The following is a 24,751-nucleotide window of genomic DNA, read 5'->3' on the forward strand; positions in this document are numbered from 1 at the left end:
AATTTTTATTTCGAAAATAAACCTGGAAAATCTTTTGGACGAAGAAATCCTACGTACGTCTGTCTATTGGATCTAAATCTCCTTAGAACCAGACGACGGATACCAATGCCATTTATCGAGATTAGACTTGTGCCTGTCCATTGAGTGTAAATCTCCGTAGAACCAGACAACTTGCGCCAATGCCATTTGGCGCGATTTTGGACACAGTTTCCATCTGAAGGCAACGTTTCGCTTTATTTCACAAATTCTGCGTTTCTCTTAGCAACCGTGTGATACCTCCTCGCTGAGTCAAATCACCCTACCATAGGGTTGTTCGAATCATTTTCTCGTTTTTGATAGTTTCTCTTGCCGGACCCTAGAATACACGACATTTTCTCATTCTTTCGTTGTTATAGGGAAGGCCAATAACACCTCTCACAAGTTTGATCATTCTGTGCAAAGATGAAAGTTACGTTACAAGATGTCGAAGGTTGGGCGACTAAAAAATGAACCAATCTTACTGTAACGTGGACATTTATTAATCTTCGATTCGTTTGAATTGCAGGTTGTCACGGACGGCTTTAGCGCTGAAAAGGCGACGGCGAATAGCGCCGAGATGAGAGCTTTACAAGCTGGCGACGTCTCGTACAAGGAGCAAAGCGCCGCGACGGCGGCCAGGGCGCGCGTCGAACTCGATGGCGTCTCCGCTGAGAAGAGCGTCGCCGCTGCAAGGGTGAGTTTACCATAAAATTGTCTCTGACAATTTGATAAACTCTCGCGTATTTCACATACATTAGAACCTCTTAACTTACCGTGAAGATCGCGATAAATCACTCTAATAGGGTGCCGTATAGCGAGAACCAGAATAGCCAGATATGTAAGAATGAATTTACTCGTTAAACGCGAGCTTTAGGAGCTAGCTGTAGAATTTCAATAAAGATTCTTTATCTCTCGCGAGGTCTACGATTGAGATCTGGGAATTTCAGAATTGAGGTCTAGAAATGCGATGTATTTTACTCTTAACCCTGCAATGTTATGTGTTAGATTGTCCAAAAAGTGTCTTTCTTTCGCAAACGTATTTTTTACAACACTGCATCTTCATACAAATGTGAAAGCAAGTCTGTGAAATGTCGCGGTGTTTGTCTCAACAGAACAAAATGGGTCGTACGTAATTCGACAAAATAATATAAAACGAAAAACGTTGTGCGTCTATTATTTCCTCATAAAACGAAAGAAACTTTTCGGACAACCCAATAGATATGTATAATTGCTTTCTTAGTATGTTGGCGAACTTTGTGCTATGAAAGTAAGGCAATTTTAATATGAAATATGAATACGCAATAGTAATGATCACAAGTTTGGTAACAGAAGAAATGAAATTCGACAACCAAACTATCCTACTGATAGGAAGTTATAAAATTGAGAAAGAGGAGTTTGCCCTTACGATTTTTCCATTCGCTAATGATACGTTGTAACGATTCGCTAGAAATGATTATACAAGAGAGCGCGCAATGTACGAATAACAAAGAACTGCCGTTGCTTCGAAATATCTGAAACGAAAATGAATAGAGCTTGCAGTTGTAGGATCAAAAAATAAATAATCCATTCACAAAGAGTGAATTGTAACGTCTATAGATAGCAGAACACTTGGAGCAGTCTGTGTCCAATAAGATTTAGAATTTATTCACACGAAGTGAAACCTATTTTCCTCGAACTCGCTGTAAGTATCTTTCGTCTATTGTTACCGCCACGAATATCGTTGGAAAGCAAGTATCGCGATATCGGTTGGTTCCGGACGATCCACCGGAAGGCGTTGCACTGGGTGCGGCCTAAACTCAACTCGCGTACAATAGTTTGGCACGAAACTGACCGAGCTAGCAGAGAGGAACTTGCCTTCCCTTGGGTCGTTGACACGATCGCTTCTCCTTGCTGATGATCTCTCGCGTTCGAACACCGACTGTTCTCACGCGATCGACGCATAAACATTTTCTTAAACGTCTCCGATGTTCGGGGAAACGCTGAGCCATTACTGCTTCGTTGAAACTTCGGCACACGTATCACCACGAGCGAAATCTGAAAGAAGATTCAACTATCGATCTGATTATGATTCGAAAAATGATCTTCTCACGGAATTAATAAAGCGTTTCTTGGCGATCTTTTTCTTCTAACGATGTTGGCTTTAGGGTTGCTCGACTAAGAAAGATAGAAACTAAATTAGGTCAGAAGAAAGAAATCATGGAATTTTTAGAGAATTGGGTAATAACTTCTATTGACAATAATCTGAGAGTAGTTTAACAAGAAATCATCTTAGGTGTACTAAACTAAAATAATTTTCTTCTAATAAATTAATCTCCTAAACGCGTTTCTTTTTGTCCTCCGGCGACAAAACATCAACCGTGTTATCTAATCTTTCTAATTAATTATCAAACAACATCAAACATTATTATCCGTGCTTCTATTTCGATATCATCAAACGGAAATAATCAAGAAGATTCGATCTGATAAACAACTGCCCAATTACGAAATATTTCATTGAAAATAATAGTAACAAGCGTGGAATATTTTTATAATCACTCGATTCTATATATATGGCCGATTTTCGAGAAACACCGATAGCTTATCTTGAATCGGTCAACAACTGTCGTTATTATATATTCATCCTCGTCTCAACTTCTTCCTACGTGGTGTGCAATATCGAAGTATGTTCCAAGAACGCGTTGAAAGTATGTAGGTTTGTGGAATGGGGTTATTTGTCCGGTGAAAATCGTCGAACTCGAGTAGACCGCGGATCACAGGGCCTCGTTGTCGATTATGCGAACAGCGTAACTCGTTTTCACCGGATACTCGTCTATTTACGCAACGTCCATGCGCTAAATTTAACCAGCGTTTTTCACCAGGCCACGTAGCTTTTGAGTCAGCTAGGGAATTTTTGACACAGAGCCACTGACTGCTACCACGATGCACGATGTTGTGTTGCTGTCTCAATTTATCGATGGCAATTCTACGTCCTGTTTCGTCTCTTCCTCGCTTTCTCTTTCTGTCTTTTCCCTCTTGCAATGTACATTTAGGTTAGGTTTATCTCTTTCTTGGAAGGTAGGGTTAGGTTAGGTTGATCTTCCTTTGAAAGATAGAGTTAGGTTAGGTTGATCTTTCTTTGGAAGTTAAGGTTAGATCAGGTCGATCCTTTTCAAACATAGGGTAGGTTAGACCAATCTTTCTTTTTAATATTGTAACAATTTGACTATCATTGTAGCAAAATGAACAGTCCCTTACAGTATATTGTACATTTTTCGTTACAGGATACCATATTAACTGCAGATACATTATTTTCTTAAATTGTTAGATTATGGTTTGTTAATAATAAGTAGATGAAGTTATAAATCGCTAACGTAGATTTTGACAAAACAGTACGTGATAATGAAACAAAAGAAGTTTTTGTAGTTGTTTACCCCATTCAATATTACCAGTTACTTCAGCTCTGCTACCAACCTAGATCACCAGACATAAATCAACTATATAAAACCGTACCCCGATCTACTCGACGTTGTAATACATTCTCGTAGAATGTAGAATCCTCGACACCATCTACCAAACAATGTTAAAGTAAACAATTGTCGCGAAACGCGGACGGGAGCATCCTCGAAATAGCCACACTTCGAATTTATCGCTCGTGGAAGCCTCTTCCACAATTTAATAGAACGTTCGCGTGTTTACCCTTAAGACAATGGATTTTCCCTGGTTGCCGCGTGCCGTTCCCTCGAAATCGCGTGTCCTTACGCGAGCCTTGACCTGTCCAAGGTTCTTTTCGCTATAAATCTACTCTGTTAACACGCGTCTTCTCGATCGATCGGTTTCTAAAAATTTGTTCGTGTTAGCGTGGTTTTTCGTGACAAATCGAGCAGTCCGTCATAGAAACTACCCCTGCGTAGTTTATCGATCTTTTAAATGGTAATACGTTCTAATAGTCGGAACAGTGAAACGAAACGTATCGAAAATGTATATGTTTTCCTGGAAGAAGACACGCATGGACAAGGATCATTTTTCAGAGCTTTATGCTATGAGGCAATATTTAAAATAGGGAGTACAGTTTTGGAACTCGAGAATGTTTCTTAGAAGTAGTTCAAGTAGCCACGTAGCTTCTGGAAATTGGATTATTCAGACGTTTCGATACAAGAAAGTTTTATTACCGATCGACCGTTGGATGGTTCCAAAAATTGCATTCAAAGTAATCGCAGTTGTTGGCAAACACGTTTAGAGATCGTTACGTGTGGTTGCATTTTCAGATGAATCACTGGATGCACGTGTCCTCTTACGCATGTGGATTCGATAGAATGAATCATAGCTATCAGCTGGGAGAATTTTGAGATTGAAAGAGAGAGAGAGAAAGAAATTTGGAGTTTGTTACAAGATTGAATATCTTGATCGATATTCTTATGGACAATATTCTTATGGAAAATACTAAAGAAATCAACTGTTCTCGAATTTGCAGAGACTGTAGCTTCGATAACTTCGATTCTCAAATGTATTTTCCTTCGAAACGAAATTTAAGTTTGATCAAAAAAGAATTTGAAATTTGAAATTTGAAAATGAATTCAATTTGAAAAAATACTAATTTCCAATAGAAAAATCTGCACGCTTCTAAACATCAAACATCTGCAAGAAACTTTTACATTTTTGCTCTTCGTATGAAATAGATTAAATTAACTGGATCTTTTTTTGAAAAAAGAACTCTTGATCTCTCAAACGTCGTCCTCGATTTCTAAACAGACGAATTTCTCCCATGCGCAGAGATGTTTCCATGGAGATGAAATTTCCCCTTGACTCACGAGGGTGAACGCGGTTCAAACGGAATAAACGCGGAACAAACAGCTCGAACGATCGATCGGCGTTTCCCCGAGGGCAAGGCAGTTAGTTGCTGGCACTGTTAGAGGTCGGTTCGCGTGTGTCGATGGGGCAGCAGTTGTCGAGCTTAACACGGAGATATTTCCCTGTTTTAAGGCCCAAAAGCGGCACAGGACGGGAAAGAATCATGGCGAACGAAAGTTTTGCTATTAAATCCCCGAGAATGGTACGATTAAAGTATTTCAATTCGATCTATAACGCGGTGATTTCGCTTCGGCTATGATGTCATGAGAATTGATCGTTTCTTTAGCTATTCTCGTAGCTAGTTTTCAAGAAAGGGACTGTCAAGTTTATATACAGGAAGAAAGAAACTTGGTAAACGATAAAATCGTACGACGATTATTCAACGAATATGTAACGTAAAGATATGTATCTTTGTATGAAATTATTACGTCGTGGTATCTTCTCCATGAGTGAATCTGATTGTCTTTTGTGAAACATTCGTCGCCTAGCAACGTTACGTACTTGAAAATCTGTCTACAACACGGTAAAGACTTCTGTAAGAAACAAAGTTGTTTAAACGTCACTACGACGTATTGTGTTTTAAATGATATTCTGAATGGTGCCAAGTATTTCGCGGGGGTCCAAGAACGATTTATTTCGTTGCGCAACATCGTGTCTTTGTACTTGTTTTTCATAGCGCGGTTCATTCAGTGATGAACACTCATACAGTGAGATCAGCCCTCAAATTTTCGGTCGGATTTTCGGGAATCGGTGCCAACGAGAAACGTGGATGTCACCGATATCTCCGCACAACCGAAATAGAGCTCGACCGCGAAACTTGTCTCGGGTAAATTGCCAGCATCTCCTCTAATGTTTCTCAAGGACACGTTCAAGGCCTCCAAAGAGAGTCCACGAAAACCTCTCTCGACCGGAAGACTCATTTTCCTTCGATCGATATCGATTTATTATCACTAGACCGCGGATATTTATGGAAATTTATATTCTCATGAAAACATTAAGGCAGGATCTAATCGGAGATTAATTTCATTTGTTAAATATAGCGAATAATATCTATATAGCAGTTTGGATATTTTATATATCTTTGCATATTACATTTTTGCACCTTTGATCCTTCGATTTGCATAGCTCAAAAATTCTAACTATTTCTATTTATAGATACAAAATGACAGGCTTCGAGAGTTTATTTTGAAATATATCTATGTAAGGTATTTGAGAAATTTTGAAGGTAAATTTTAAGGTAAGGTAAATTTTTAAATTACAAACTTTTCTTATCGTTTCATTATTTTAGTATTTTAAGAAAGTTTAATTCCGCGATAAAAATAGCAATCGAAGAATGAACGAAACCAGAAATCCCATCGACTATGTTACAAATTTCTGTATAAAGTATCGAAATAAAGAGAAAATCTATAAACTATCAACGTTTATGTTATAGAATAGACGAAGGATAACGCTTAAATTTTCCATAAATGAGCTACAGTCCGCATACTAGATAAATTATAGCGTATTTAGAAAATTAATCAGAGAAAGAATCTTAGTAATTAAAGTCGGAGAAAAATATGAAGAATCAAAGGATTATGGCGAAACGATTACGGAAAAATCGATCGCGGTATTAAAGCATCGTTGATATTGTCGCAATAATTAATTATTGTCGTCTGTCCAATGCAATACAATTTTATTTATAGAAAGAGACCGATAGCGTTATCGTGTATCCAACCGATAATGATTCACGAAAGCAATTTTTACCGAGCTTCCTTCTGGTTCTTACGCTCTCATCGTTTCTCTATTCAGAGAAGACACGATCTTGTTTTTCTGATTTGAAAAAATGTCGATAATGTTATCGGACGGATAAAGAGAAATGCTCGCCTACTCGAAGAATTTACTTGAATGATTTTAAAACGACATTGCGAAATATTGCAGGAGAATTAATTTTTGAAGAAGTAGAATTCCAAAGATTATGACGTTCAATAATTGTACGATTTGAAAGATAGAAAATACCAGTATCCGAAAAATCGAAATGCGTCATTCGAAAAATATAATTCCATGTCAATGCGAAATTCAGATGTTCGAACTTTCTATGTATTTGGTAATTACGTTAATAACAGAAATGTTGCACGACTATAGTGTCACACGCAGGATTAGATTATTTATAAGCACATCTGTCAAAATAACAACGCGTTAATAAGCTCTTGTCTGTCGTATCGTTGGCACGCGAGATAGTCTACGACAAAGTATTCGTTGTCCTCCAATGTACGTTAATTTATTGTTCATGATGAAATTTGAAACCGATGCAGTGTAATATACATGTATAAACCAGTATATAGTACGAAAGTGTAGGTGTAATCGATCCACAATACACTACAGTCAACGTCTACCTTAATATTCCAAAATCAATATTATTAAATTCCAAACGCGATCTTCGATCTTTCTTCAACCCAATCAAATGGGAAAACCAAATCCAACAAAAACAACGAACTAAAGTGACCGAATGACGCTAATTTGGTTTCCCTCGTCATCACGGTCTCTCATCGGCCATTCTTTACATCGCGGAAGCGTCTGTTTGAACTATTGCGCAACGTTGGCCGTGCAAGTATCCGAAAATTCGCGACAATCCATGCATCGGTACGAGTGATACAACCGTTATTTTTAGTCGTGGAAAAATAGAAACAACGCCACGGGATCGCAACGAAAAATCCGGGCTCACTCGTGCTCGTGTTTGGCCACGGTGCAGTAGAGATTCTGAACGAAATTGAACGCTCGTGGATGTCTCGTTGCTTAGTCTAGTCGCTGAGCGTCGCGACGTCTCTATCGAACCTGTCGGTAGTCACGCTGATTCGCTGCGATTCGATATTACTTTTAATATCGTTATATTTTTTGGGTGGGAGGAAAGAGGGATGAAAAAGAGGAATAAACGATCGTATTATCAGAGAAGGTGATATCGAGGTTTATCTTATCGATTCGATGATTAAAATTCGATCTGATTGTGAGTCACGTTAGTCGTGTAGTTTGTTATACAGCTTGAATTCCATGAACAGAGTGTTAGTGAGTTAAGGAGGATAAAAAATTCGTGGTATCTTAGAGTATAATATGTACTCCAGTAGAGATGAGCGCACCGTGGCCAGTGCATCGCGGCGTCATGCATCGAAAAGTGTTCGATCAAGAACACGTGGTAAGTGACTGTGTGTGCTTTATCGTCGGTGGTAAATTCCTTGTGCGTTGGAACTTTCGTGCAAGATAATCAGTGGTGAGTTTATTGCAACTTTTACGTTTATATTTTTCCAGTGTATTGGAACTTGTTCTTCCAATGGAGATTAACAATTCGAGAATTCCATCGAAGCATTGTGCGTACGCTTTGCGCAACGTTGTATAGAACTGAGTAGATTATTGGACTGGAAATCAGAAATTTAGGAATTTGTTGATTAAAGTGATAAAACTAGGAGATTGACGGATAATCGAGATCCGACTGAGAGAACACAAAAATCGTTTTGCATCGTCGTCGATAAAGGAACGCAGGTGTTGGATCGATATTCGTAAGAAGAGCGTGATTTATCGCGACACGATTCGAGGGAATCTTTCGTGATACGAATTAAATAAACGGATTTTGATCGAATGATATGTAAGAGATTTCTTTGGCAATTCGTCGATATAATTTCGTGTAATGGATGCTTTTTTTGATGACGTTCAATCACTTGGGTCTTACGTATTATTCTTAATATTATTCTTGATATTATTCTTGATAAGATTAAGGGTGACAAACATCTTTTTCTTAGTCGATAACCAAGTAAATTTTCTGATCATTTTAGTATCTAATCTTACCTTATATTGATTTGCGTATCTCTGGAACAAAAGTAAAGTTATCACATTTAGCATTGAAAAATCACGCGAAATGACACGTTCCTTATTCTACGTATGTTTCCAACATTTTCTTCCAACCTAAAACCGTTATCTTTTTCTTCGTTTTCTAACTCATCTTGCAGCCATTACAGTCGATATTTATAAAATATATATTTATAAAATCTGCGTATTTATCGCTATTGAATTTTCAACTTAATTTCGACTACAAAGTCTCATAAACTTTCGTGCGAATCTTTCCATTATTTCCTTCGAAGATACAATATGTATTTCTTCTTCGTTTTATCAAATCAACACGATACCAAGTACACAACTGTAAATTTCCAACTTAATCCGACCACCATAATTCAACGATGGTCGATGAATGTTTCGGTGAACCAAGTGACATTTATTTTCACTCGAGCCAGCTATTTGAAAGTCGCGTGTAGCTGACGTAAACGATCGTAGAAATATCTGCAGGCGGATGGCCGGACGAGAACATTTAAATTTGTCGAATTTATTTACCCGCGCGTGGCTATTCTAATTCAGCGAGTTCGCGCTTCTGCGAATAATATAACAGAAACCTCGTGATTTTTAACGAAGCGCGAAAAATTGTCCTCTCGGATGATCGGCTTCGGCAAATTCAGCGATACGATCCAACGGTAGAAAGCGATAAAGAGAGACGTGCAAATTTGTTCACCACAACCCTCCTATGCCAAGTTGTGACTACATCTTGGGTTATAAAAAGAGAGAATGTCGCGTTTCTGAATTTACAAATTATTTATGAGTCGATAAACAAGTCCACGATCTATTATCTCACTGCTTATCAATAATTCTATTGTTATAACCAACTTATTCATTCGACTTGCTCGTTCAAGCGTCACGATCTTCATATCCGCATTTTTACCCTAGCAATGTATCTACATATCCGTCCACATTAATTGAAACTTACACAAAAGGATTGTACGTAATCATTGTTCGACTAAATATCACGTTGTAATTCACTGTATCCGCCATTCAATTAAGTCACGGCTCTTTACACCAATTCAAATAAAAGTAACAAATTATGATACTATTTCGAGAGAATCTTCTAAAGATTGGAAGAACCAAACGAATCTTCTCCAGAGTAATTTTTAACGATGACCATGCAATTATTTGCTTTACAGCAATCCAAAACCATCGCAAGCTACGTTGCTTTTTCGTAAGAATCGAAACGATCGTATAATGTCGTATGATATAATTATGAATCATCAAAATTTCTCCTCGGCTCTCTTTCTTATTGTAATACGTCGTATTTACCAAAAATTCATTAAATATCCGTCGTTCAACCCTTGAATCATGTCGCTTAAACGCTGATCCAAAACCGTCAGAAGTTACAATTCCACTTGGAGAAAATCTTCCAAATACAACTAATTATTAATTATTCGCGATTTCTCGATGAAATCGCGCTTTAAAGTCCAAGAAACAGATGATAAGACGATGGTGGCACGTGGGGACTCGTGTTCGCGCGTAAGGTGGCAGGGACGAACGAAACACGGAGAACGACGCTGGCCGGCCTCGTGACGATACGCTCGGATTATATTTAGAGAAATACGTCAGAAGCCGGAGCGCGCGCGGAGTGGTCGAGCCGCGGCCGATGAGCTTTCGACGGACCAGACTGTTATGGAACTGTGTCGCGGAAGCTCGTCCCCGAGGTTTTCCGCCTCGATGCTCGTTGGACAGCGTTTCTTCGACGCTTGACCATCGTTTCAATTTCATATTTATTGGTACTTGAATCTTTTTGAATTTTTTTTTTTTTTTTTTTTTTTTAGTGAATAATAATTGTTAAGTGCGTCTTGACAGATTGGTGTTGTTAAGTTGAAGAATTTTTCTATTTTGTTTTATGTCTGCTGATGTTGACGCAGGCTGAAAATTTACGTCAATCGTTGTATTTACCGGTGTTCGGAATTTTTCTTAGTTTTTTGTGATCGGTTGCTAAGTGTTTTTTCTTTTCCTATTGGTGTTAACTCGAAGGACCTTCCTTCATTTTGTGTTATATTTCGCAACGATGATGGAAACTTAAGAAGTTGGACGGTTCGCGTTAATCGTTGTATTTATTGGAAACTTTCTCGATTTTATTGGAATTCATATGTTATCCGATGAAGCTGCGTATTGATTTTCCTCGATGAAAGTATGATTAGTAATCTAGACGAGATAGCAAGTGGCATTGAGATCAAGGGGCAATATTTGCAGAACGTTTTTCGTGTCGACGCTTACCGATGTTTGATCCGAAAGGTTTCCAATCGCTCTTGCACATTTTCGTATAGAAGAAACTTAATATAAATTGAATATTCCAAAGAACAAACGCATAATTAGAAACACGATACTCTTCGGATTGCCAGACAGTGGAACGAGAAACATTATATTTTTTTAAAGGTTCGTCCCCACAATAACGTTGTTAAAATAGTAATCTTTTCATAAATAATTTACGAAGACTAGAATGAAATATCTGTTTTATTTTTCACAAAAATATAATACACGCATGTACGAATGTTGGACATTCTGATTAATTATTCATGAAAGAATTTCATTCATTCAAAAATATTTATTCACATTATAGTGTTTTACTTATCTTCTGAAATTGTGGTTGAAGCAAAAAAAAATCTAAAAGCTTGCAACGATTTCTTATTCGACAATACTCAAAAATAATATCGATCTAAGTCCTGATTAAAAACGATTTAAATATGCAAAAATGCACAAAATGTCCAAAGAAAAATGCCTGCTACAGCATCTACCAAGGGATGAAACAAGTCTCTATCTACCTTCTACTTCGCCAATGATATTCATGAAAATGTAAATTTGCATAAACATTAACGCTTAAAAATATATTACAGATTTTTATGCAATCTTATACTTCTATAAAGAGAACCAGTACTCCCTCCACTTTCGAAAATTTTATATATTTTAATATACCTATTATAGGTATGCATTCTATAAATTTCTGCGCCGTTGAATTTATCAAAAATATTTCGCACAATTTGCATAATTATTATTTTATTAATATCGATATCTGCATAATTCTCATGCATAAAAAATCTATCTATAGGTATAAAAAGACCACGATTAAAATTTTTATCTGCGTTATCGTCCCACTATGCATCACTAAGAATCGGATCATGTAGTCTCAGTCTCAACGAGACGTTTTCGCAACGATAATTGCGCGAAAGAAGTTTCGTCCAGTAGACTCGACAAGAGCTGAGAAGCGTCTCGATTAATAAGAGTTCTCTCGCCGTCACGATAAAACGATGGAAATCAGCTGCTACTTGGAAGTCACAGTGGCGCAATTGTGGCTCGCGTTCCGATGTTATCGGATCTCATCCGCGAATTAGCATCGTTATTAGCCAACTCGCAGTAAGTGGATCTTCGATGTCGCGCTAATTCCTTGCAACACGCGTCTCGATATTAAATATTCGTGTCTGCAGTCCGTTAAAATTACACCCTATCATCGACACGTTTACACGAAATATTCTCCAGTTCTTTGAAGTTCCTCGATACTGTTTCGCAACTTTATGTGAAATATGCTCGGAATGTTTTTGGAATTTCACTCACTGACGACTTTTGCCGAACCTGTTTCACGCTTTTGTTTTTGTATACTGAGATCTCGCGATGTTTGGAGGTTCCCTCTCGATTCGAAATGATTTGGCAAACACGAACTCGAAGCTTTGGTTGGATTTCCTAGAAGTATTTTTAAGCATCGATTTTCTGCAAATATGCACTCTATTACGTGGAACTTGCTATTTTCGGTGGAATTTAATCCAATTGCTAAATTACGAATTACGTTTTATTCTTCTTGCTAGCATTAAGTTTTGTTCTTCGTTGTAAGGGTTTATACCTCTGTGATGTATAACTATGACAATAATATAATTTGTAAAAGATCTGTAGTGTATTTTTATTTAGTTGTTTACTCGATGAAATATTTCAAGGCTACGCTTTCTCAAAGTATCTTTCCACGTTCCCTTTCCTCTTCGAAACAATCTTGCAGTAAATTGAAAAATGCTAGCGATATTTTTAAACGTTTGTATCGTCGTTGAAATAGTTTTGAAACGTTATCTTCACGTAGGTTGTTAAAATAATTTTGAAACGTTATCTTCACGTAGGTCGTTGAAGGATGATTTTATGCTGCTCGTGACTCTAGAGCTCGTAAAAGTATTATATAATACAAACCCATGCTTCTGTTTGTTGCAGGAACAAAGAAGCTTAAAAGCTGGCGACCTGTCGCACCAGGAAAGCAATAACATGGCTGCATCCACGATGAAACTACAGAGCGATTCCTTCAGTTCGGAGAAAGTAAGAGAAAGAAAAACAGAAAATAACAGCAACACTCCTTAACAATCATATCTCGGCGTACGAAGTTCAAAAATTGGAATAAAAAGAAAAATCATTCACAGATATTACCAAGAACCAACTAACTCGATAATTCGATTAATACGTTCCTAAGTACGTTATATATATAATTAATTAGAATTAAAGTAATACGAAAAGCATCGATCAATGTTATAGGTAGTCGTGTTTCTGTTTCAAAACGTAAACGTTAACATTAACGTCCAGTCGTGCTAGGCGATACAGAGAATATCTAAAAGAGAAACAAGAAAAAAGAAAGAAAAATTAACGTTACTCACAAAAATTCCTCCGTTCCAAGAACTCGGTATTTCGTACTACATAAACGTTAAAAAAGAATCGCACGTAATAAATATCCCACGATACTAAGAAACGTCGAAATATTCGATGGTCACCATCAAGTAGAATCGTTTGTGTTTGGCCAGCCACCAAGCAAACATTCGAAAAGCACGAGTCCTGTGCCGTTCAACAGCCAATATATTTATCCTCCGTTATACTATTTGGCACATGTGTAGACTAGAGGCGCGTCCTGACGTTCCTCGTAAATTTATACGCCGTCATCTCCGTCGTGAAAAGTGGGATTTGCGAATTTAAACAGTGACCAACTTGCGTCAGCATTCAGTGTTTCTCGATTTCCCGACCGGTAGCTTGACACCGTGTCTCGGAAGACGATGCAATCCGCTGCTATGCTGCGGAAGTGTAGCCTCGACTCGAGATTGGTAGCCGTTGTTCTCAGTTTTCTCGTAATTCTTTCTTCGAATCTTCTTCGAATCTTTTTCTTCGTGTTGATTATTAGTTTGACTCGATACGCTTGTAGAGGATGGTTGATCGGGTGGTTTGAATGACGAGATAACTGATGTTGAAACCATCGAATATATTTAAAAATAATTAATAAATACAGAGAAAATTCGCTAAGACACTCGGTACTAACTGATTCGCTAAAGACTGTGTATCGATCGCTATTAAAATCGCTCGAGACTGAAACTGAAAACTGGTTACCTTACGATCGCGTTCGTTTACTTATACTGGTCCGGGGGAGTACCGGAAAATTTTAATTTGTCTTTGTTCGTCGGTTGCACGTAGCGGTGACATTGTATTGCCCAGAGTTTATTTATTATTACATTATGTATATCCTAACAATGTTGATACTCCGAACAAAACAGCATGATTCAAATTGTCTTGTAGCTCATACGTCGCTAAACGGTCCTTAAAGAACGAGCGAGCGTTTCAGAAGAATTTGAGGCCTCTTAGAGCTTTCATTACAAGATAATTCTTAAAAAGTGGTATGCTTTGAAACTTTGGAGATCTTTTTCGTAGATTTGGAGAATCTTTTAAAGAAAAGTTTCTTAAAGAGAAATAGACTTTTATCGTCGTCGTATTTTGTTGTTTTGTTAATTTTTTCGGTGAACTGTTTTATCGAAAATCGTGAGATAAATAGAATAGGATAAATAACGTCGAGCTTAAATCAATTGAAAACAAGTAGAAACGTGTAAAGTATCTGCTAGAAAAATCTAGCAAATATGTCTGATAGTATCTAATTAAACTGAAAATATATATATCAGAGAGTATCTTTTCTTTATCTAATCCAAAAGCTTCACTTTAAACTCTTCTGATTATTGAATAAACCGCGTGATACAGAACACGTTAAACCAATATTTGATAATTATGACAGAAATAGAGCGTGATATTTGGCGTGGATTCTAAACAATCGACTTAAGTCGAAGATGATGTAGATTAGCGTTTAATCAACGATAATAGAGAAGGAAGAGTAGTGGAAAAGTTTGGGATGTTCCTCGTGCTTAATGCGTTACGTAGCGATACAGAAATAATAAAAATACGGGGAGCGGACGTGGCACAGTAGTGATAATTCTCTGTGACACCAAGTTACGGCGTGTTCAGCGCCAACCTAAAACGCTTACTCTAAAGATTGACGATGTCCTTTGCGTCTGATGATTCGTACGACCAAGAATGATTCATCTATATTAAAACTTTCGGAGAACTTTCCATTTCTTTCAGTCGTATTTAAAGAGTTTGTTTTACCCTTTAGGGTTTAAAAAGAGGAAAGACGAATTATGTTCTTTTTATATTCAAAATTTCCACAAGTTATAAGAAAAATGACGAAAAAAGATATTTACAATCTTTTTGGTAAAAGGTTTACATTCGTCGTTATTATTTACGAATTAGGAGAAAAATAGAGAAAAATTGTATTCACAATTTCATTGCAATTTTGAAACTTCTTAAACAACTTTAACAATTCTAAGAGGGATTATCTTTTTCCATTTCAGAAAGCTATGGCAGCACAACAACAAAGACAAACAGTCACTTCAACCGGGATCTTTAACCACGAGAAACACATTTCTGCAGCAAGTTCGCAGTCAAGTATCACAATCGCTAAAGGAGTCACCTCAAAATCTTCAATGATCAGCGCAGCGAGTGCAGTGAATCAACTGATGAACGGCATGAGGCCGGCTGAAGACGAACTTCTTTCTCTACCTCTGGACGATTTAGACCTTCTATGCTCAAAATCGAATCCCCAGGACGTCGATCGAGCCATCGCCAAATACTCTAATTTCCTAGACAATTTCGTGGAACGTCTAAAAGCCAACGATTGTAAAAGTGGCAAGGCACCGTTGTTATTAAACAGAGTGAACGAAATCATTAGAAAAGCGTGGGCTGTACCTACTCATGGTCACGAATTAGGTTACACCCTATGTAACACCCTTAGAACGAGAGGTGGTCTTGATTTGTTAATGTCCAACTGTATAGCCAGCGATAATGAATTACAGTTTTCTTCGGCCAGATTATTAGAACAGTGTCTGACCACAGAGAACAGGGCACACGTAGTGGAACACGGTTTAGAGAAGGTTGTGAACGTTGCCTGTGTATGCACAAAGAATGCTAATTCGGTGGATCATTCGAGAGTAGGCACTGGAATCTTGGAACACCTGTTTAAACATAGCGAAGGGACCTGCAGCGATGTGATCAGGCTAGGTGGTCTAGATGCTGTTCTATTCGAATGTAGAAAGAACGACATTGAAACGTTGAGACACTGTGCTGGTGCTCTCGCCAATCTGTCTCTATATGGTGGTGCAGAAAATCAGGAAGCTATGATCAAGAGAAAAGTGCCTATGTGGCTGTTTCCACTAGCTTTCCACAATGACGACAACATTAAGTACTATGCTTGTCTGGCGATTGCTGTATTAGTAGCTAATAAGGAAATAGAAGCTGCAGTGTTAAAGTCTGGTACATTGGATCTAGTTGAACCATTTGTAACCTCACATAATCCCTATGAATTCGCCAAGTCGAACCTAGCACATGCACATGGTCAGAGTAAAAATTGGCTTGAGAGGCTGGTACCAGTACTAAGCTCAAAAAGAGAGGAAGCTAGGAATCTGGCAGCTTTCCATTTCTGCATGGAGGCTGGTATCAAAAAACAACAGGGCAACACGGAGATCTTCCGTGCGATAGGAGCCATTGAACCGTTAAAGAAAGTAGCTAGTTGTCCTAATGCGATTGCTTCCAAGTACGCGGCGCAGGCATTGCGTTTAATTGGGGAGGAGATTCCTCATAAACTCAGCCAACAGGTACCTCTCTGGTCTACCGAAGATGTCAGAGAGTGGGTAAAGCAGATCGGATTCGCGGAATGTGCACAGAACTTTGTGGAAAGTAGAGTGGATGGTGATTTATTGTTGCAGCTGACAGAAGAGAATCTCAAAGAAGATATTGGTTTAACAAATGGTATCAGGAGGAGAAGGTTTACCAGAGAATTACAGAACTTAAAAAAAATGGCTGATTATAGCAGTAGAGACACGGGGAACTTAAATAGTTTCTTGCAATCAATTGGTCAGGAGTTCTCGATCTACACATACAGCATGCTTAATGCTGGCGTTGACAAAGACTCCATCAGGAATTTGTCTGAAGATCAGTTACTGACAGAGTGTGGCATCGCGAATAGCATCCATAGGTTGAGGATATTAGATGCTATTAAGAATATGCAGCACAATCAGTTGGGTTCTTCGGAGGATGAATCACCGGATAAATCCTTGGACGTGTTTGTTAGTTATAGAAGATCTAATGGATCCCAGTTAGCCAGTTTATTGAAAGTCCACTTGCAACTGAGAGGCTTCTCTGTGTTCATTGATGTTGAAAGGTTAGAAGCCGGCAAATTCGACAATAACCTGCTGCAAAGCATCAGACAGGCAAAACACTTCCTCCTTGTGCTGACGCCCAAGGCTTTGGAAAGGTGTATACAGGACAGTGAATGCAAAGACTGGGTTCATAGGGTAAGTTATTGATTCAATTTGTTTTTATGAAATGGTATACTTGCTGATATTATTAGAAAAGTGGCTTATATGACATTAATGGTGTTTACAGGAGATTGTAGCAGCTCTACAATCACAATGTAATATAATTCCTATCATAGACAACTTCCAGTGGCCAGAGCCTGAAGAACTCCCTGAAGATATGCGAGCAGTTTGTCATTTTAATGGTGTACGATGGATCCATGATTACCAAGATGCCTGCGTAGACAAACTAGAAAGGTAATCATAAACATTTATTAACACATAAAAGTTAAAAAAAGACACCCAACTTTTTCATGCTTACAAAATTAAACTCTTTATGTCTGAAATAATAAATCATTATATTTTAAAAATATCAAACTTTCTTTACTATACATAATTTGCTCTTTTTCTTCTTTTTTATTGAAGTTCCTGCAATCTCGGATCTGAACATATACCGAAGATTTTCTCAAAAATAAAAATTTGGTTGCCAGGTTTATGCGAGGCGAAATACCAGTAAGATCAGATATCCCAAGAAGCATCGCGCCCAAGGACGTGACGCAGCCAAACACACCGGGTAACACAACCATAAGACAGCCACCGAACTATCAACGTATGCACAGTAATGAAAGCAGGGGCAGTGACAAAGACTCGACAGGAGGGCGAGATTGACTAGAGGGCCCGCCCACAGCCATACCGAGCAGGTATCTATCCTTTTCACAAAAGTAATATTCATCTAGAGGATTAAACTCTCACTAAATTTTGGAGTGCATTAATTCTAACACAATTCTTTTATTTCTATGCAGCCAGGATTAACAATCACGCTAAAGACAATCAATCACGTCTAGGTCAGTCGAGGAAATTTAATCTTACATTTATGTTGTAACTGATGTCTTATCGGCTTGTTCTTTACATAGTCCGCTTTTTTTTCTATTATTATTGTGTATTTTAATTTTTATTATTTATATAGCCATGAAGTGTACTAGATATTTCAATGTGTTTTATCTTAAAATGATTCCTTTACAACAACAAAATTTGTATTCATATCATATTTAAATATATAATAATAATTAAAGAAATCATTGTAAGATGAACCAATGATATGTGTATAATCGAAGAACGAAGCAATATTTCATATATGTCAATCTTGTGCCTTAAAATAATAAAACTATAGAGCTGCATGATTGTTGTACTTGTGACTGTATCAAAATAATTGTTCTTATTTACTAGTCCACACAATTAGAATCCACTACTATTTCTACTCTCATTGCAGGCTTAGAAAATCGTCAAGTCCGTCCCGTTGGTTAATGGGTTTACCGCCTACGTCTCCGCGATTGAAGTTCACCCATACGCAGCCTGGAGGAAGTCCAGTGCCACGAAGACCTCCACGACATCCCCCTTCTCCGTCCACCAGATCTCGTTCGCTGGAACTGTTAGATCAAGATGAGAAGAAATCGATTTCTCCTGTTAGAGAGCCAGAAGCACAGGCGAGACCAAGGTCCAGAAGCTTGGATGGTTTGTTAGATGAAGATATAGTGCCAGAAAAGAAGACTGGAGAATCATCGAAGTCAGGCAACGAGAGCGAGATTGACTCCAGAATATCCCTGGAGATTTTAGACAGACTTTCTGATACTAAAGTAGAAAACAGTCTTTTTCAAGTTGTACCAGAAGGGGCACAAAACAATATAGATAGAGGGCCAACTGTTCATTCTCACAAGTCTAATGATCGGGAAGCAAAATTGAATGGAAATCAAAGTCCAATACCAATTCCTAGGCAGCGATTAAAAACAGCTGCAGAAGTAAAATCGGAATCGGTTAATATTGTAGAGCAAAAAGAGTTGCAAAAATCGTCGAGTTTCGAGGAGAACAGCGACAAAGGGGAACAAAATTTACCAACACGACCACCGAAACCGAATCGATTCGTGAGCGTAGATACAGCGTTGTCCTCTGTGACTTCGAGCATGGAAGACGGGAAGGACTCCCAGGATAGTTCAGAGAACGTTGATCCTTGTGATAGTAACACAGAATTGAAGGAACGATTGGTCGTAACGGGAAGCGATAAATCGACACTGCTCAAAGCGAAAAGCTGTGGTGCGGGGCTAGACTCTGACGGAAGCATTTCGTCGAACGAATACAAGTCTAAATCACGGGAGCAGGGCTCGTTGCTTTCGCTTCCAACAGGAGCCGAGCCGAAACGAAAAAAGAACTTTATGGATAAATGCGTGAACAAAGTGCGATCTTTTATGAGGAAATGACTTTTGTCAGATACAAAGACTTGTTATTTAATTTTACGATGATTAATTGTAGTATATAAACGTATTGTTGATCGAGCTTGGTGATTCCAGCTACGCGATGTTTCGCAACCAAATATCGTATATATTCGCTCGTCGTTCAAACTGTTTTCCTATTCTATATTAGAAGTTGTTTTCGAGATGTACAGACTCGCCTCGATAAACAGTATTTCCTTTCCCTATTTTGTATCACACAATGATGTATCGTGTAATGAATGTACATATTTAAGATGATAGAGAAAAAGAAGGAAAAGAAGAAAAAAATTATGTAAAGTCTTTCGAAAGTCAAATTATTACTAGCCATGAGTGTACACGATACTTAAAAAATGTACAGCGAATAAAGAAATGGTCATAAAGCATCGCCATGGTAAAGTTGCGAGTTGTCGTAGCTTCGCTTCTGAACAATGACAGGCAACATAAAAATGTAATTAATGTTGTGCCTATTACAAAGTGTCTTTTTAGAAATTCACAATTACGACATGCGAGATTTCTCTCAGATATACAGAAACACGAAAGAGTAGCCTGTTTATTTTCAGGTGACTTTTATATTTCCTTATCAAATTGTATTATAGATATACATATGTTATAAACGCGTAGATAGGTAGCATTGTTATTTGTAATACTATTTTTTAGTCGGTTTTTTTAGGATATCGTAATATAATGTTCCATTTGCGACAAATGTTGCGAGTGATGGCAGCTAACCCGTACGAAATAATAAAAGAAATTTTATCGTAACAACCGGTTACGCTATATTTTATTGTTTAATAACCGTTTTTACTGTATCATGTTTAACTGATGTTACGTTACATACGTAGAAAATTCGAACAAAATCCGTACGAAGTGAACCTTACGAAGCTTCGATATGTACTATTCTAAGATCCTACCGAAGAATCAAGAAATGTATATTTTACCAAAGTTTCGTAAAGTAAACGTAAGAATTTTATCAAAAGTTTGTTTCCCATAAAATAAATTTTATTGAACAAACCATTACAAGTTTAATTTGTTATCAAACACTCCACAATTCTTAGTGTCATGGACATACTATGTCGGATAAGAATACAGTGAATTTGTCAAGAATATTCCAATTTTAATACATAATCATAATATATGACAATCAATACTATTTTGCCCTTTTTTATTAATTAGTATTATCCAATGATATATATGCAAATTATTAAGTATACAATAAAACAATTCATAAAAGGTAAAAACAAAATATATACAAAATATATTATAACTATACAATAAAATTATCAAGCCTAATAGCGAAACTACTTCATTTATTTATAATATCATCTCTTCCTCTGAGTCGTCTCATTAAAATCATATCTTGAATTTGAAGAGTCACACGCTTTCCATGCTGTGACAATAATACACAATCTTCAAAGAATTGAACTAGATATGCTTCAACAGCTTCTTGCAGTGCTTCAAGTGCAGCTAGTTGTACCCTATGTACAAATTATAAAATTTATAGTATGAGATCTTTAATTTACTTTCAAAATTCAAATATTTATATATTATTTTATATATTATATTATTTTATATATATATATAATATTTATTATATATAATATTTTTATAATTATTATATATAATATTATATATATTATTATATATATATATATATATATATTATATTATATATATATTTATTAATAAATAAACTTTACCTGCTTACATTACTTCTAGGAAACAAATCTACCATAATTTCTTTAACTAGACGAGCAAAAGGTAGTTTTGGTATAAGCAATTTTACACTTTTTCTGAAATATCGAATTTCTTTCAAAATTTGTATCTTTTTAATTTTGTGTCTGTCCACTAAAACGTCTGTCTGAGAAAAGTATGTAATAATTAATAATAACGTTTTATACTTATTTATTTATTTAGAAAGGTTTTTTATTAACATTAAATTTATAAAGTCATGCTGTGATTAGAAACTGTTTTTCTCAAAATATTCTTACCCTAGATTTATCACTGCGTGCTGTTCGCGAACTGTCAATTGATCTAAAACAATAACACTAAATTTTATAATGACGTAATTTTAACATAAAGTGTTAATATTTCACATAAAAATGTTGCTTATAATAACGTATACATCACGTGAATCTCATGCATTTGAAAATGACAGGTTCAAATGAAACGATTTAGGGACTTTTTTACAATAATTTTTTCGACAATCAAATTCATACAGACTATCATAAACGGTTTCAGATGTCCAGGTTTCATTAAAAATCGTCATTATCTAATATATTTTACTGTATGAAGTTTCTAATATTAATTACACAATATATCTGTAACTAACCTTGCGTCAGCTTTTCGGCGTACCATTTTTAATGTTTGACTAACTTAACTTAAATTATTATATATGTATGTTTTAAATACTTTTTACTGTATTGGACTGTTTGCACTTTACTTAAATTAAAAGTTAAGTCATAAAAAGACATAAAAACACAATTAAAAACAATTGGCGGGAATTCTACTACTTGAGATAGTGAACATTTATGGTTAGATGATTACTGTAGCAGTAAACCAATAGTAGTAAACCAATCCAATCTACTAACTGTCTGTCCACAGAACAAAGACTCGATTAAAACAGTGTATGCATATTTTTATGTGACTAATTTATCTGTTAACAATAACATGAACACAGCAATTTACCTACTTAGATACAGAGTTCCTCATGCAGGCAAAAGACAGTTGTTTTCAAGCACGTGGATATGCAACAGGTACTCTTGGTAGATAATATCTATATCTATACATACATACATACACATATAAATATACGTTAAGATAAATCGATATATTGGCGAATGAAAATATTCAATTTTGCATAAGAAATTTTATAAACGTAATATAATAAAACATTTTATTAAAGACTTAACAAATATATACTTCATTATTACTAAATATAATATAATTACATAAATTTTGTTTTTCACATATTAAACAGATGTACATTAATAAGATATGTTCTTTTATGATTTAACAAGTATCTTTTTTAACTGCACTTTTTTTACAAATTTATTTATAAATTTTATTTTATTCTTTTTTTCTATTGACTCTGTTGATGTACTCAATGTATTCAGATCCCCGATAGATGGTAAACTAATAGTCTCTGAGATTGGTACATACTCCTTTCTATTATTTTCTTTTTTGGACCACTGTATTTTCTTTTTTGTCCATTGTAAAAAATTATCTTTCGAATTATCATTATCTTTCAACTTATGAACATTGTCAAATTCAGGAATGTTTGGATTCTCTTTTATATTAAGCAGTTCTTTATTATTTTGTAGGCGAGGTTTTTGTACTTCAAAGGATTCTTTTGTACTTTCTTCATCTTTTTTACTTTCATTATTCGCATCAAAGTTGCTGAAATCTTTCACAGGAACAATGTTGGTATTTTCTTCTACTTTATTTACAACTTGTACAGAGTCCCTTAATTTTCCCCAGAAGTCATACAAACCCACTCTGTTATAATCTAATACAAACATATATTGTAGCTGTGGTGGCAATTTGCATTTTTCATACAAACATGGTATAACTTTCCTTTGTCGTTTGTCTGATTAGAATAAATAGTATAATATGAGATTCAAATCATACAATCTATATTATTTAATGAATTGATATAAAAACTTACCAATGCCTAATGCTTGAGCATAACTCAAAAAGAATTTGTTTGCTGAACTTTTTAAAAAATTGTTTGATATTAAAACAATTAGTCTATTACAGCGTTCTGATATCAGAGTCATTACAGCTTCATGTTCGAATGTAACTCCAGCAATTAAATCACGATCTTTTACACAAAGCTGAAAGACATTTTATTTATATTTTATTATTTTTTCATACACAATATTAGTTTTATCTCTTTACCTTCAAGTTATATTTATTTTCCAATTTTTCCAACATTTCAGTGGCCCAATTAACATCTTCATCAGCATACAACAAGAAAGCATCGTAATATTGATTTTCTAATCCTTGTCTTAGTCTATGAATATCGTCTGTTAAAAAATAATATATTTATCTAGTAACTTTTGATTACTTTACCTAACTATATCACATTATACTTTATATTACTTGCCTATAGTAAGAACTTTTTCATCAATGTCATTTGAAATTACTTCAGCCGATGTCTGAGACCTTTGCAATTGTTCTAGGTATTTTTCACCATCTTTTTCTGTAATATTAATATAATAGGAAGAAAAGAAATTTAGATTTAAAGCCAAATACATATGTAACAAAATATAATCACATATTATAATTGGTACAAACCAAAAAGTTTTGACGTATCGTCTAAGATATCCCATCGTTCAATTTCTTCCAACACAGTCTGTAAATCCTTCAGCGTAATATCTTTTTTTTGCTGTTGCCAAGCTGTTAAAATATACGCAGTTGGATCTGGATGCGACGTCAATAGTGGTATTATTTCTCCACCTAATTTGCAAACGTGTGCAAGGCCTCTCCAATCTCTGAGAAATTAATAAAAATTGTTAACTATTAAGAGTTAACACAGAAAAACTGAAACTTTGAAAGAGAGTTTATCAGATTAACAAAATCTGAATTACCTTGGTAATCCATTTTCAGAAGGCAAAATTTTCGGAGGATTTAATAATGACGAAATAACACATTTACTTTGGACGGATAAAGAAACAAGTGGTACTGCTGATAATTCAACCGTCATTTTTTATGTTTTAGGTTATGTTAATCTAACCTCAAAACTGATTTCTAAGAATCAGTCTCAGCGATAGTGTTTCAAACCTGTTTATGTGATTGTACCGCGAAACATAACTCTTCAATCACCAATTGAAGTTTGACGTTTGATAAAATCAAAGAAATTTATTTAAATATCAAACATTTTGTCACATTAATTTTAGAAAAATTTGGTTATTATATCGAAAACTTTAAATTAATATTCAAATCTTTATTTAATATAAAAATATATTGAATTTATTTCTTCATTGCTTTATGAAAACCGCAAACAGTAATAATACAGTAATGAAACTTGAAAACGTTGTTGTTTGCAAATAGAGAAAGGTAGTAAATAAAGGTGATAATCAATCGTAAAAGACATTTATAAGAAAGATTAAAAAATATATGTTAATTATGTAAAAAAGATCGGACAGTGTACGAGAG

General features: G+C 35.9%; 3 protein-coding genes across 9 annotated transcripts in view; 1 reads left to right on the plus strand and 2 right to left on the minus strand.

Annotated features, from left to right (window-relative positions):
* LOC132905557 (NAD(+) hydrolase sarm1) overlaps positions 1 to 18,772 on the plus strand; it is a 140,300-nt gene extending 121,528 nt beyond the window's left edge. For 6 of the 7 annotated variants that reach the window (XM_060956989.1, XM_060956987.1, XM_060956988.1 and 3 more), the window contains exons 5-11: positions 545 to 712; positions 12,898 to 12,999; positions 15,336 to 17,333; positions 17,425 to 17,591; positions 17,825 to 18,034; positions 18,137 to 18,178; positions 18,604 to 18,772. In XM_060956989.1, coding sequence (XP_060812972.1) covers positions 545 to 712; positions 12,898 to 12,999; positions 15,336 to 17,333; positions 17,425 to 17,591; positions 17,825 to 18,002 — 2,613 coding nt within the window. In that variant the 3' untranslated portion in view covers positions 18,003 to 18,034; positions 18,137 to 18,178; positions 18,604 to 18,772. The remainder of the gene's footprint in view (positions 1 to 544; positions 713 to 12,897; positions 13,000 to 15,335; positions 17,334 to 17,424; positions 17,592 to 17,824; positions 18,035 to 18,136; positions 18,179 to 18,603) is intronic. The other variant, XM_060956985.1, reaches the window with a different exon arrangement.
* Positions 18,773 to 20,591: 1,819 nt separating this feature from the next.
* LOC132905060 (uncharacterized) lies at positions 20,592 to 21,949 on the minus strand. Its single transcript, XM_060955987.1, has 4 exons — positions 21,924 to 21,949; positions 21,583 to 21,639; positions 21,292 to 21,486; positions 20,592 to 21,069 (listed from the first exon to the last, which is right to left on the minus strand). Exons 1-4 carry the CDS (start codon positions 21,947 to 21,949, stop codon positions 20,898 to 20,900), a joined length of 450 nt encoding a protein of 149 aa, XP_060811970.1. The 3' UTR covers positions 20,592 to 20,897.
* Positions 21,950 to 22,472: 523 nt separating this feature from the next.
* LOC132905599 (myeloid differentiation primary response protein MyD88) lies at positions 22,473 to 24,607 on the minus strand. Its single transcript, XM_060957080.1, has 6 exons — positions 24,184 to 24,607; positions 23,891 to 24,087; positions 23,700 to 23,795; positions 23,492 to 23,619; positions 23,259 to 23,427; positions 22,473 to 23,180 (listed from the first exon to the last, which is right to left on the minus strand). The coding sequence occupies exons 1-6, from the start codon at positions 24,297 to 24,299 to the stop codon at positions 22,597 to 22,599; spliced, it is 1,290 nt and encodes a 429-aa protein (XP_060813063.1). The 5' UTR covers positions 24,300 to 24,607; the 3' UTR covers positions 22,473 to 22,596.
* Positions 24,608 to 24,751: the final 144 nt, after the last annotated feature.

This window comes from Bombus pascuorum, chromosome 3, assembly GCF_905332965.1.
Source record: "Bombus pascuorum chromosome 3, iyBomPasc1.1, whole genome shotgun sequence".
NCBI classification, from domain to species: Eukaryota; Metazoa; Arthropoda; class Insecta; order Hymenoptera; family Apidae; genus Bombus; species Bombus pascuorum.

Bases quoted from the DNA above. Each gene is read 5' to 3' on its own strand.
- LOC132905060 (XM_060955987.1), bottom strand. From the start codon at position 21,949: ATGGTACGCCGAAAAGCTGACGCAAG. The intron at 21,487-21,582 runs GTAAGAATATTT...AAATAAGTATAA, and splicing joins CACGCAGTGATAAATCTAGG to AACGTTATTATTAATTATTA. The intron at 21,070-21,291 runs GTAAAGTTTATT...ATTTGTACATAG, and splicing joins CCTAGAAGTAATGTAAGCAG to GGTACAACTAGCTGCACTTG.
- LOC132905599 (XM_060957080.1), bottom strand. From the start codon at position 24,299: ATGACGGTTGAATTATCAGCAGTACCACTTGTTTCTTTATCCGTCCAA. The intron at 24,088-24,183 runs GTAATTCAGATT...TTAATTTCTCAG, and splicing joins TCTGAAAATGGATTACCAAG to AGATTGGAGAGGCCTTGCAC. The intron at 23,181-23,258 runs GTAAGTTTTTAT...TATTCTAATCAG, and splicing joins TGCTCAAGCATTAGGCATTG to ACAAACGACAAAGGAAAGTT.